At 41.3% G+C, this 14,212-nt stretch overlaps 1 protein-coding gene across 1 annotated transcript in view; it reads left to right on the forward strand.

Moving 5' to 3' along the window:
• kiaa1549lb (KIAA1549-like b) overlaps positions 1–14,212 on the forward strand; it is a gene marked incomplete at both ends in the record, with an annotated part of 50,326 nt that overhangs the window by 8,124 nt on the left and 27,990 nt on the right. The window contains one exon of the mRNA XM_079288399.1: positions 11,811–12,179. Coding sequence (XP_079144525.1) covers positions 11,811–12,179 — 369 coding nt within the window. The remainder of the gene's footprint in view (positions 1–11,810; positions 12,180–14,212) is intronic.

Raw genomic sequence — 14,212 nt, forward strand, 5'->3', positions numbered from 1 at the left:
GGAGGCTTTCTTGCCTTGCCGGGTAAACCATTCCTGAAAAGATGGCTCCCGTGTGGGCGTCCGTCCTCTTAATAGCGTCTTTCTGCCGGCCATTCAACTTGTCTGGAATACATCTGCAGCACTACAGTCAGCTGTAGTGAGTGGATATTTAATCTAAATCAAAAATCCAGACGAGGTAATCGTATTTCATTTTGAATTTTCTGCCAAAGAAAATCTGAATTTGAAGGCATTCTCATAGCAGATGGCAAAATCTGAACTCTGACTCTTCCAGCTGTTTGCGTTATTTGTTTGTTCGCCCACATCTTGACTGGTGTCCAGGAGAATCAGTTAAGTACCGTGACACGTTTTTTGTATTTTGAAAAATGTCCTCTGCTCTCTGCAATAAGCACTTTCAGTAATAGTCTCTGAGAGCTCCATTTTCTGACAAAAATCACTCAATTATATATTGAATTCATTATCGGTATACTTGTGAACTGTGAGACTCAGCCCAAGTGTTGACACGGAGTTCTGCTTAACCTCACACAACCTGCGGAGCACAGAGAAGGTGTCTTAGCTATAGGGAAGTTATCTCTTCACCTAATACAAGAGTTACCTTTTCCACTTGCAACAAAGGTTTTCAGTCCATATCAATCCTCGTACAAAAAGGGAGGACTCCCTTTTCAACCCCAGACTTCAAAGGAAGTGGAGCTTTGACTGTATTTTTGTGGGGAGGCCTCCTTCTGATAAGCACCAGTCTGAATCAAGATATGTATTCCTACCTTTTAAAAGCCTTTTAAAGAGACCATGCAGCCCAATGAAGCTCTTGAGCTTCGTCTGTTTGACCAATCTGACCGGCTGCATAGTATTGTGTCACTTGACGCTCGCCACATACACAGGATGTGTCATATGGACAGAAGAAGTGCAGTTGGAATGTGATTATTATTTGCCTTTACCCACTTCGTCATTATATCCACATCAATGATGATAATTTATATAAAAATGTATTCTTTCAATATTTAGTAAAAGTAGATAACCCGACAATAACGTTGCAACATCGATGTTGAAGTATTTGGTAAAAATATATTGTGACCTCGGGTGCTACTTACTAACGGAACCTCCTCTCTCTCTCTCTCATCTAAAGTCTTCATTCTCTTATATAAGACCAGCCTTTGCAAAGCCAGGTTTTATGGTTTTAAATCCTACATATCTGGTAACTTTGAATATGCCCTCTAAGTACTCTTTGTTTTCTCAACTGCCATAATTAACTTGCTTAATTAGATGTTTGTCTTTTTACTCCGCTGAAAGAGGCTTACATAATTGCAGAGTTCCCACGCGACCTGAAAACCTGGAAAACAATTTGTCAAGTTTGCTGTCACAAAAAATGAGAGAACTCGTCGAATGCCTGAGTATAAACTTCTATCTATCAGAGCAACATAGCATATGTTCAGGATAATATTAATGTTCCAATGACAGTTTATGGACAAGAGCATGATGAATAGATGATGAATATAGTTACTCACATATCCCTGCCCCGCTGTGAATACATGCAAATGAGCACAGACTCGATAAAAACACCATCGTCGGCTCTTCTGTGGGAAACGTCACAGCTGTAGCTGCAGTGTGACACAGCCGTCTGTCCGGTGCTGCTGTGGGGTGCTGAGGATATCGGCGAGGCCTTTGTTTGAGAGCTCATCAATCATGTCGGAGTCGGTGGTGATCTCTGTGTTTGCTTTGACGCTGTGGAGTGTCAAGGTCAGAGGTATGGTTGCTGTGATGAGAAGCATGAACAACAGTGTTGTAGGTGCTCAAAAAACATCTTTCTGCAGCTCTACCTGTCAGACGTCTCCCTTCTTCTTCTCTGCGTCTCCAAACGTATTGTGTAAACTTGTTATATGGCGTTTATTTATAGTTCAGAAGAGAAGCAGCTGTATTTTTTAAGTCCTGGATATAATTCAGTGATATGTTTTTGGTTATTGACAATAAAATATTTCTCTCTGACTCACTGATACACAAATGAACCAGTGGCCATATTATTGGTTCGTGATTGTTGTTTGGTCTATAAAATATCACACAACTGTGTGGAGTGCCGATCACTATTTCCGAGTGCCCAAGTAGACTAATCGTTTATTTTGTCAAAGACATTCAGTTTACAACAGCAGAAGGCAAAGAAAATCAGCAAATCTATACATTTTATTCTGCCGACTAGTCCTATTATTGCTTTATTTATGCTATAGCAGTAGCGGTCTAAAAAGTGAATTGTATAAAATTGCTTTTCAGTAGGTATATGGAGTCCTACGTTGTCCATTAACATCAGATTGCTTATTTATGATACAGTACAAAATAAGTCATTCTAAAAATCCTAAAAATCAAAAAGTGTCACCTGTTAGAACACGAGCAACTTCATTTGTGGCCTGCTGCTTGTTGCGACCCAGATTACAGAGCGTTGTGATTGTATGACATACATTTTGACATTCTTGTGCTTGACTGAAGTGTGGATTTCAGAAGGGATCCTGGAAGCTTAACAGGCTTATCCCACCTTGTTATCCCTCATTGCCCTCCTCTCTCTGCCCTGCTCATGCCTCTGCTAGCCTCTGCTAGCCTCTGCTAGCCTCTGCTAGCCTCTGCTAGCCTCTGCTAGCCTCTGCTGCACTGGAGCCAGTATACGGTCAGACTTAGTGCATCTGTTTCTGGTTGGTTGAGCTCCTCACCCCTCTGCATGTACGATCAAGTGATGGTTTCATTGCAACTGCAGCAATATGTCTTTGTTAGGTCACTTAAGAGCCTTTTTTTTTTTGCATCATGTTTATGTTAATACACTCGAATAGCAATTTGGTTTGACATGGAAGGCATGAATTATGTAACGCTGTGACAGAATCAGAGTCACTTTATCGTAAATGCAGAGAATTGTTCCCTTGATAGCGTTGCTCTCAAAAACTAGAGGTGCAAGAAGTTAAACATGAATGACCAATAAGTAGAATATGTTTGGTTTGTTAGTGTTATTACTGTAAAGAAATGAGACTATTAGGAGGTTTTTGGCTGCATGTTCTTTAGGATTGGACTTCTGCAAGAAATCTGAACAAAACAGGATATTAAAACACTAAAATTATTTTGACAATAATATAGAAAATTGAAAAATGCTACATATTTAAGTATATCGCTTTGGGAATAGTAAGACCTCAGATTTGTGCTGGAGGTTAGCGATGGACATATAAGACACAGCAGGCCCATTCAACGTTCTGGCAACTCGATGAGCTTTGGCATCCTTTAAAGTCTCTCTGAGGGCCCAATTTAGAAAGTCAGAGGCAAAGCCATGTGATTCTAAGTGCTTTTGTGGAGTCCATTTTGTGCAGACTGTCACAGGTGACCCAAAGCGTTCCTTCACCTGACCGACCTGTGATGCACAGTATTGGTCTTTGAAAAGCAGACTGCTGGCCTCAACCCTTCGAGGTCACTCGACAGGAAAAACACATTTATATTCTTGACTCGTGATCTTTAGTTTGTAGTCCTGTATTATGTGAGGCTTGCATGAAGTTAAATCTGGACATCCCATCTTGTCCCGATCCCTTTTTCAGCATTTCTCCAATTATTTTCCACACTGACTATTCCAGTCTTCCTAAAGACCCAGAATAAATCTCAACAAGATCAGCAATGCTTGTTCATGAGACAAGCTGGCTACTGATCAGGCCCCAATTTGTGCAAATAGGCCCTCGACTTTCTATTCCTATACTTTTCTGATTTAGGTAGAGTATAATCATACATCATGGGCCCATACTGAAACAGCTGCAGCATATAACATCATATTAGGCTTGATCACTGAGCAGTATCAAACAGCATTAAACGTCATTGTGGTGAATGCACAGATACTATTTATGACAAAACTAGAGGAGATGTGTCGTCTCTAGATGTCAACATTTGTCACTTTTAAAGGTGCACTTTTGAGTTTTCTGTTAGTCACCAAATCTCATTGTGGGTATCCTTGAGAGCTAAAAAAAATGTGTTGAATGAATTTCCTTTCTCATAAAACATTTGCAAAGCGTTTTAAATCCTGTAATGTTTACATCCATGTACAGGTGAATAGTGTGAAACCCATGGCAGGGCTGTGTATAATGTCACATATGTGCATGTGTGTCCTTGTGACACACAACAGGGACCCACTCATAGAAAAACACCTCCATTATGCTGTACTAGAGGTCAAGAATCCACAGTTGCTTCCGTTTGTCATTCAACCTGTATGTGAACAAAATGCCCTCTTCATTTGAGCTTTATGTTTAAGCAGAGCAAATACATAACTCAGGATGAGACCGTCATGTTAACCCAGTGCACAGCTGCCACGTCACTATCTGATTCCCACCGTTGACCACTACCTGTCATTTCACACCCACAGCCTGCCATGTCAAATGGCTCTTGTAATCCCCAAGCCCATCAGAGCTCCGGCATGCAGCTAAACTCCTCCAGTCATCCCCTGCCTGCTCTCATATGCACGGCCCCAGGAGACGACAGGATACGGTCTCTTTTCTCTCTGTGTGTGTGCATGAGGTCAGACCAGGACAAGAGGGCCTTATGTGAAGAGGAAGTGATTAAATGTACGAGTCACTGAAATATGTGTTGTGCAACAAAATCAGAAATCATATGGGTTTTTTTACACCGTACTGTAATTGTACATCCTGAGTGATAAAACATTTTTGTAAAGAAACAAATTGAATCATTCTATTTTGCTTATATGATCCCTCCATGGCAAGACAGTACATGCATTTTTCCTGTTGCTTTTGTCTCTGCCACGGGCACATGCTCTTTGTGCTTTCAACCTGACAGTTGACAGTCCGCTGTTTTGCCTCTGGGCTCGGTGCTGCAGTGAGAGGTGACTTACTTTTTGGACTTTTTAATGGGACTGCGATTGCCTGCAGAGCCCTAACTGAGCTCTCTGACGTTCAGTCACCCGGTCTGGCCCGTACAAGTTCTCCACGCATCAAAGGAATACTTCACCTTGAAAATATTATTTTATGTACCATTAATCTGTAACGATGAGTGCGTTCGGAATGCTATTTTGTGATGAAATGTACCCAGTTTCCCTCAATTTATCCTGTTTACTTCTAATGCAGGAAATAATTCGTCACAGGTTATAGAGTAACTCTATCGTGATACATTTTTAAATGATTGCAGGAAACACGCAGGTGTAATTAATAACGCGAGCTTGCTATTGTTCATGCTGGCTACTGGGTCATTTAATGGAGTTGAGCCATCGTTCACGTTATTAATTCCACCTGTGCTTTTCTTTGTATGACAAGTCACAAAAATCTACTTTGTAAAAAGTAATTGAAGTATTTAAAGGTGTTTAAATCAGACTTCTACAGCAACAGGAACATTGTTGTGCGATTCTTGGCTGTCATACCAGCGAGATCATCACTGAAAAGTCCTGGAAAATGAATTTTGTAAATAGTACCTTTAATAATTACTGACTGATCTATGAAGTTATTATAATGCATGCGAACTCACATTACTGAGAAATCTCGGTCTGGCTTTTCAACTGAATCTTGTGTTGAATATAAGATGTAGGAGTTTTGTTTTCTCTTGCAATTTACTCTCAACACTACATTGTACATTGCAATGCAAAGGGTTTAGTGTGTTGAACTTCTTTTCAGCCATCAGCACAGTAACTATTGGTAATTCATCATCCTCAGCTGGAAGTGTAAAACAGCACCATATTTTTATTCCACCGCTCTGCTGATGATGCTATCTAATGTTAATGTTTAATAGGCCACCCAGCCATTACATTCCCTAAAAGTCTGAGCTTCTTCAGAATTTCTTTCATCAAAGCTGCGAATACATGCTGAGTTTATTTGGTCTGTTCACTTCTAGAAATGTTATTTGAAACTGCCTAAAGAGTGTTGCTTTCATCATTCTCTTTCATTGGTCTGACTTTTTAGTATAAACTGTAGCGGATGAGTGGCCCCTTGTTTCTGTCAGATGAATCATATCAATAAAACAAACAATGCATTTGACTGACTAAAGGTCATTCACGCTTTTACATTGTCTGTTGACATTAACATTGATGCTTTACTGCTGACACAGTAGTTGTTGATGTGTTTATTTTAGGGACCTCGCTGTTACAAAAAAAACACAGACTGAAATGCTTCTGAATCATAGTGCTATCATTAAAAAATCCCCATAAATGTTCATAAGTTGCTATTAGGCCCCATCTCAGTATACGTTTCGTTGTGAAACCACAATAGATAATACTTAATTAAGACTGTTTTTGAGTGTATTTTCTAGTGGGGCATGCAGTATAACACAGTCAGCACTTTAAAAGTTTGAAGAAACTCAGTCAGTTTCGGCCAGTTAGAAGACAACAATTACCAAATGTGGCTTGACGATAAGCACATTTCTGAATGATATTTGAAACATATTGTCATTTATTTAGTAGCATAATTGTTATTCTTTTCTTATTTCGACAGAAAGGGCCCAGAGCTATTTTGGTTCCACATTTAGGAACTTCATCACTTGACGGCTGCACATATCAAATATACTTGTGAGTGTATTTTGGAACTCTTTTGTACCGATCATTTACATAACACAGCAACATTACAGTGTTAAATATGTTCACATCATATCAAAAGATGTCAGCAGCACTGTGCCTATATCATTTATTCACTGGATTTTTGCTCAGAAATCAGTTAAGTTTGTCCGCTGTTTGTCCATTTTCGGCAAAAAAGGGTTTGAGCCAGCAGATATATGAGCCGCATGTGAGAGCGGGGGAACGTGTCCCCTGTCACCTTCTAAAAAGCTTGCTGAAGGCCCTAAATAATGTCTCTCTGATGAGACTAACTGAGCCAGTGCCTGCACTGGAAAACACAGAGACCCTCGATAGGAACATTATCACTATTGCTTTATATAGGAAGATACAGGAAAGATGAAATGTAATGTGTTGGGCTATTTAGAAAGTTCAATGTACACAAGCTTTTCTTAAACAAATGGCCATAATGTAACCGCATATATCATCATTTCACCAAATCTTACATGAGGCTAGCTCAAACACAGGAGCAAGGACAGTAGAGAACAGCCTCGGTGAGCAGTAATACGAGTGGACAGAGTGCAACAACATCAGCCATGACTACAGTGTCCTGGGCTGCATCAGGACAGAAGTCAGTGTGTCGACACGTCGAGCTGAAAAAGACCAAGAGCCTCAGCGTCAGTGGATAGGCTGACTTTTATTTGGAGCGAGCGAGAGAGAGAGAGGAGGACAGAGAACATTTGGCGGTGGAAGACTCATTTCCCTGTGTCAGTGGATTGTCCACAGTTGTTTTTTTTCCTTCAGTGTTTGTTTCCTGTCATTCTATCAAGGAAAAGGGTGAGACCACTGGTGTCAATCCGAGGCCAGTCTTAACATTGTTTTTGACAGAAATTTTCGAAAGAAAAACAAGCTTTGACATGGGAGTTGTTAGATGTGTGCTTTCGAGCTTTTGAAATACCTTGTTGTTGAAATGTGCTTTACAAATAAACTTGCCTTGCCTTCGATGATAGTGCACAACACCCGGATTTAAGCACTGCATTCCTCGACCAAGGCCGTACACAATCTGCAGAATTTGTTATTTTAGGTAATAAAACGTCCTTAAAAATCTGCTAATATATATCGTTAAAGACAATCAACTCAATTTGGTACATGCACCCAAAATGTTCCTCGTTGAAATGTTGCAAAGGAATGCCCTATATTGCAATCTTAAGAAATACTTAAAAGTGAGTCCGTGTAACATTTGTAGAACAGCGCCCTATGTGCAAACAAGATAATAATAGTATATGCTGAAATATAGTGTATACGTATAGCAAAGTCACAGGTAGCTCAGTGTTATCAATAACACAACAATATCTATCTAAAGTTAGCTAATGTTAGCCACCATGAGCTACTGGGCGTACCAGACCAAGTATGGCTGTTGAATAGAGCAAGGATGCTTTATTTGCTCATAAGTAAATGAATTCTTCTTTTTTAATTTGTAAAGAGAAAAGTTTCTTCTTTCAAAAGTTACAGTCTGGCTTCAAACTATTCTTGGAGTCACACCACAAACTGATTATATGGTCTCCTTGGCCACAGACAAACAGTCAAGCTGGACCAAAAACATACTGTGTGCTTCTTGTCAGCAGTAACGAACGAATGAATCTCTTTTCATACCATGTACACTTCTCTGCATGGTTGCAGGGTTAAGTGTTTGCTGGGCTGTGGTCCAAACAGCTGATGCGTGTCTCAGCCTGCTGAGCTGTTTGCACCCTCTGAAAAAACAGAAAAGAAGCATGGTGCTGGGTGTGTGTGACATCCTCCCTCCCATCCATACTGTCACCTCAGCAGTGCTTGGCATCGCTACCACCATCCTCCTCCAGCACCGCACAGACACAATTCCTCCACACACAGACAAAAGACACAGAAGTTACACACATGTTAGGATACTTTCAATTCAAATTCTCTCCTCCCAGACTTTCCTCCACCTCAATACTGGAATTCTTAATTCTAATTTCGATAGAACAACAACAGCTCAAAGCAGTCGTATATATGCTGCCGACTTCCATAAACAGCCAGAACATAGGAGGCACTTCTGAGGCACTTCCTCGGAGGCAGTTGAAAAGGCTTCCTAAATTTGTTTCTCTGCTCCTAGGGTTCCATCCACCTCACTGTTGAATTATACCCTCTTGTTTACCATTTTCCTCACACAAGAGAACAACAACAGCTCAACGCAAAAGGAGAAGCAGCGTATAATAAGAGTGGAGCAGCGGGAGCCCCGGCAGTGTCATGTCTGTGTCCTGGTAGCTCAGAGATTGCGCTGGCTGCAGAGGGGAAAGAATGAGTGTGGAAATGAGGTCTGTGGTTTTGTGTGTGCTGGTTGCTGAAGGTTTCAGAGACAAGTCAGGATCGCGCAGCTGACTAAAGAAGTAATGTTAATCAAAGATGCTTGACGTATCAATTTCTTACAGGAGGTTATCATCACATGGTTATTTAATTCCATCAGCAATCAGTTTCCCCCTTTCATTTCTGAAGAATTGGCTTTAAAGTTGGAAATAATTATCTGATTCCATACTGCCTGATATATCGGCCTAAAGCGTCTCTGTATCAGCATAATCCAACTCTTTGTTCACGCAATATGATGTTTACACTGAATGAAATATACTTTTATACACATTTCCCAAATTTCAGCCTGACATATTTTGCATCGTTGGAAACATTGCGCTTGAGACTAAAATGGCAGATCAAGTTCTATGGGTGTGAAGAATCAATGTTTGGCTGCACAGCACACGTTTGTAATAAAGACTGACCCACCGGTGACTCGGTGCGGTTTAAGGCGTTAAAGAATATATTGGTTTGTGTGGCTTGCACGGCAGTAACTGATCATTATTTTCATGATCCATTGAACTTCGTAAAATGTCGGAAGAAAAAGTAAAAACAAACACAAGTTTCCATAACCCAAGGTGACCAGCCTTAACCAGCCTATGACATATTTGCTTCACGAATGACTAAAACAATGAATTGATTACAAAAAATGTTGTTCGTGCCACTCCTATTGAAATGTAATCCACGTACTTTTAGTAAGTTATGATACAACGTATCACAAAACCTAGTAATACTTGTAACAGATGATGTGACATCTTCTGTTCCTTTTCTTTCAATGCTGAATGAAGCTTGACAGAATGAGGAACCACAATCCCAAAATCATGTTGCCACTGGGCCCACTAGGCAGGGGAGGGAGGGTGGCCAGGAAGTTCTCACACAGTTCGATGACCAAGTGGTTTGGCTCTTTAGTAGCCTTGAAGAAGGACACATATCCTTTTGTCATCTAGCTTTTGTCCCCTCTTCCCACTCTTTGTTTTATATCAGTGTTTTTTTTTTAAAGAATGGATTACATTTTGTGGTATAGCAATTTCACTAATCACATTTCAGCACATTAGTGATTTATTGAATAAAAGGAATTAAGTGGCATGAAAGGGCTGTCTTTAAGAAGTGAATGGTCTCGGTTCAATGAAATTCAGGGATTTATTCCTCTGAAAACAAATGATGAAAAGCATTGTGCCAGTTCTCTGGGATATTGGTGACATTTAACAATACATTCAGAGTTAGTGACCTGGGACATTTACAGAATGTGCAAGTATTAGATCCTATTACAGTTTATATTTAATGGTTCGGAAATATATAAAGACAAAAAAAAACGTTTTCAGATAGCTTTACAGCGCCTGCGCTGCGTGTGAGTACACACTGCCTTAGGCTAATCATTGTGTGCAATTCAGAAAACATGGACTCAATGGCCTCAGTCATTTCCACAGAATGTGCTGGACAGTTCTCAGAAATGTACATTGTATGTCCAGGGTGTTTTCATTCAATATTCAATCAAACTTGAACAACAGTATGAGTATAAATGACTGAGATGTGAGTATCTTTTATCCCTTTGGCAATCCAGGTACATGTTTGTCATCAAAAGGTTCCCTCCAACACTGAAGCACTTGTGCGGATTGCTAGCTGGGTGCACTTCAACAGGAGAAACATGCCGAAGGGGTGGAAGGTGTGACGGGACTGCAAAGCTTTACAAATGGATAAAAGAACCCCTCTGTGGATGTGTCGAGGATGTGCTGAGAATAGAAGGAGAGAAGAGGACAGAGTCAGATGAGACGACTCAATGTCTGTCGTCTTGGCGAATTAATCACCTCCAGCATCTTCGTGATCGTTACTTTAATATACACCTCTCGTCTCTCTTTCTTCCTTTTATTGAGGCATACTTTCTGCAAAGGCAGAACACGAGTCTGCGTGTTATCTTAGTTATACTTGAGCACAGCTGCCATCTCTCTTGAATCAGCGTATTCTATTTGTTCCACTGTGTCTCTTTTTCTCTCTTTTGGGAATAAATGTCTGCCCTTGGGGTACAGAACTCTTTGTGGCTGTTAGAAAGATGTGTGTGTACCTCCATACCTGGCGAGTGATTTTCTTTCGCCTTGTCACATTGAAATGATTACTATTCAACTGTCAATTAAAATATTCTACTCAAAGGTCAATATATTTATCTGACACCATCAACACCACCAGAATGGATCCCTGCTACAACGCCATCTGGGGATTGTGTACTGTTTGAATGTGGTGTCTTACATGGTGGTGTGACATACATGGCTATTCGTCCTGGCTTCATCTGGCATGTTTAGAGAAGGTAATTCCGTGCTGACAGGCAATAGGCAAATAGGCTGTCAGATTTTACAAGCTGCCAGTTAATAGAGCAGAGCATCACTGTCACTTTATACAGTTGTTGGCTTATGGTAGGCAGGAACGTGGTACCACTTTCGAACAAAGCAAACTGTGAAATGGGTTTATGAAATGTAAGTAATGGCTTTAATAAATCATTCACTAATGCTTTCTAGATCCATTCTGAGCCATTGATAAGAATAGCTTTTGGGTTGTAGAGAAATCCTTTGGCTGGTGTTTGTCCTTCTCTAGAATAACATCTGCTTTTTGTTTATGAATAGCTGTTCGGAAGAACCTCCAATGGCTCTTTGACTACTTATATGAACCAAAATCCATTTATTAACATTCACAGCTGCAGACTGGATGGATTATATACCATCCTTTATTGATGAGTTATTGATAAGAAATAATAATAATAATAGCTTGAATTTTTCTAGCACCTTTCAAGTGACCCAAGGACGCTTTACATATGTGAAGGTGGAACAGATAACACACAAACATAAAATGCATGTAAAGAGGAGGGGTCTGAGCACAGAGCGTGGTGGATGCCTTGGTTCAGCTTTAAAAGTAGGCCTTTGTTGGTATAATAATCGGTATTAACCTGTCTTTTGACTTTATTTTCTGTTAACAGAAAAATCCACCTATGATGCTTCCGGCTCCTCGTCTTTATCAAGTGACCCCGCTGTCACAGCTGCTCCTGCTCATCCATTGGCTGACCTGTCGGTGGCGGAGGAGGTGCCTTTCTCAGTCGTCCATTCAGATGGTGACTCAGAGCCTGAGGGGGGAGGTTTATCAGGGCAGCCTGCCTTTTCGTCTGTCTTAACTGTCATGGCGGGTACTGTCAAACATCCAGTGAGCCTTGATCAAAGTAGAACCTCGCCAACCATCACCAGGGACGAGACCCACACCACCCAATGGCCTTCACATAGTTCCAGCCGCGGCTCAGAGATGTCCTCCTCATCGTTGTCTGTGGAGGACAGGATCAGCCTCGCCAGCTCAGGTCTGACTTCCAGCATGTCTCACCAACACACCACACCCCCTCCAGCTGTTACCATGGCATCGACTGTCTCTGTGCCATCACATGTGTCCTTTATGGATGGAAACAGGAATGGCTCATCATTGACAGTATTATCTTCTTCATTGTCATCCGCAATGTCTTCATCAGCTCCATCCACTTCCTCTGTATTGTCATACGTAGCGTCTCTATCTTCTCTATCGTCTTCTGTTGGGTGGATAAACAAAGGTGCTTCATCTCATGGTCAAAGGATTGTGTCCAGCCCTGCCCCTCGGACATCATCACCAGCAGAGTCTCTGGGTTGGACACACAGTCTAACAACCACTCACTCCACTACTCATTCAGGCGTTGACCCACGAACTGTTACACAGGGACAACAAAGCACAGCAACCAAACCATCACAGTTCCCAAGTGAAACTAGCATTGAAAAGAGAACTGAAGTGACTCATGAGTCATTATACTCATCAGAAGATAAAATCTATGGAGTGAGTGAAGCATACATAAGGAGTGCAAGCACAAAAGGGATCAAGACACCAGCAACCAGCACATCCACATCATACTCTACTCATAACCATGGAGAACATCTTTTAAAGATTTTACGCAAAACTACTCAGACCCTGAACCCAGGATTAAACTCTGTATCAGCCAGTAATGTTGAAATTAGCACCTCATTTCCCTCCAATCAAGAGAAACAAGCTGTTCAAAAGCAGCAGGGAGCTTTACAGAATCCCACATCAGCACTGCTGTCTGCCCATCCTAAAGGCTATTCACTTTCTAATCATGTCACACAGCAGATGTTAAATCCAACAGCATATGAGGAAAAGGAAAACAAGACAGCGGAAGACATTCAGACTTTTGTTCACAAAAGCGTTGGAGATACAGTCATGTCGCGTCTGAGCTTGCATGTTGTAAATCCAACCGTATCACCGGCAATGACACTCAGACCCATTGAGACTCCAGCAGGTAAAACGTCTCCCTCTGAAACTGCAATCACTGAGCTAACACCAATGCACTCTGGCATGGTTTCCTCAGAGCATGTATCTAATCCTGGTGATTTACTGATGGCAGCGGGTCACGGCAGCCCCAGAGTTCCTGCCATCAATATATATTTCAACCAGGGAGAGGTAGCAGCAGCAGAGCTCAAATCCATGTCCACTCAAGCTTACCCAGATAACTCACTTTTACTCATAGGGTCGAGGCCGGAGTCCAAAACTGGTTCCATCCACAGTTCAATCACCAGAACGGGAACAACTTCTTTCCCATCGGAGTCAGATTCACTTCCGTTGCCAAGTAATATAGTCATAAATGTTCAAGACTTTTCAACACAAACAGAATCTCCCAAGTTCATAACTCAGGAGCCGAGAGGACGGACAACGGCAAGAATTATGTTTGCCTCCAACAGGAGGACAGTGCCTCTTTCTGGTTCAGCGTTGCCAGTTAGTTTTGCAAAAGATATGACCTATAAAACCATGTACGAAAGTCTCTCACATCCCACCCGGCTTACGTACTTATTGCCCTTGTTTCTCAGCGGCAGCCCAAACAACACTGATGATAACACTGGTCTGTCTGCCAATAGTGACGTTCATTTTGCAGACCAACCCAAAGCCTCATTATCATCCCAAATCACCCCTTCACAAAGACCTTTTCAAACAAGGTCTTTACTTACGTTTTTCCACAACTTTTATACATCTCGACCTCCCAATAAATCTCATCAGACGGCGTTTTCGGCTGAAATCTTTGCTCATATTATAAAATCCGAGAGAGCTAGACGCGGTACATATTCGACTTTTGAGGTGGAAACAACCGCAGGGAAGAGTAAACCGTCACCAGCCTTCGATGTTCACATGACACGTGGAGAGAAGCCTACTAAGAGCCTCCACAGAAATGCTGCAAAGAGTTCAGTTTCTCTTTTATTTAATGGAGTTGACGAGTCTGCTGTAATCAGAGACACTTTGTTTTACAAGAAGGGTATTCCATCAAGGCCGTTCACAACAAAGGTTCCATCTTTCATGACGACA

The sequence above is a fragment of the Melanostigma gelatinosum genome (genome assembly GCF_949748355.1).
Source record: "Melanostigma gelatinosum genome assembly, chromosome: 2".
Lineage (NCBI taxonomy): Eukaryota > Metazoa > Chordata > Actinopteri > Perciformes > Zoarcidae > Melanostigma > Melanostigma gelatinosum.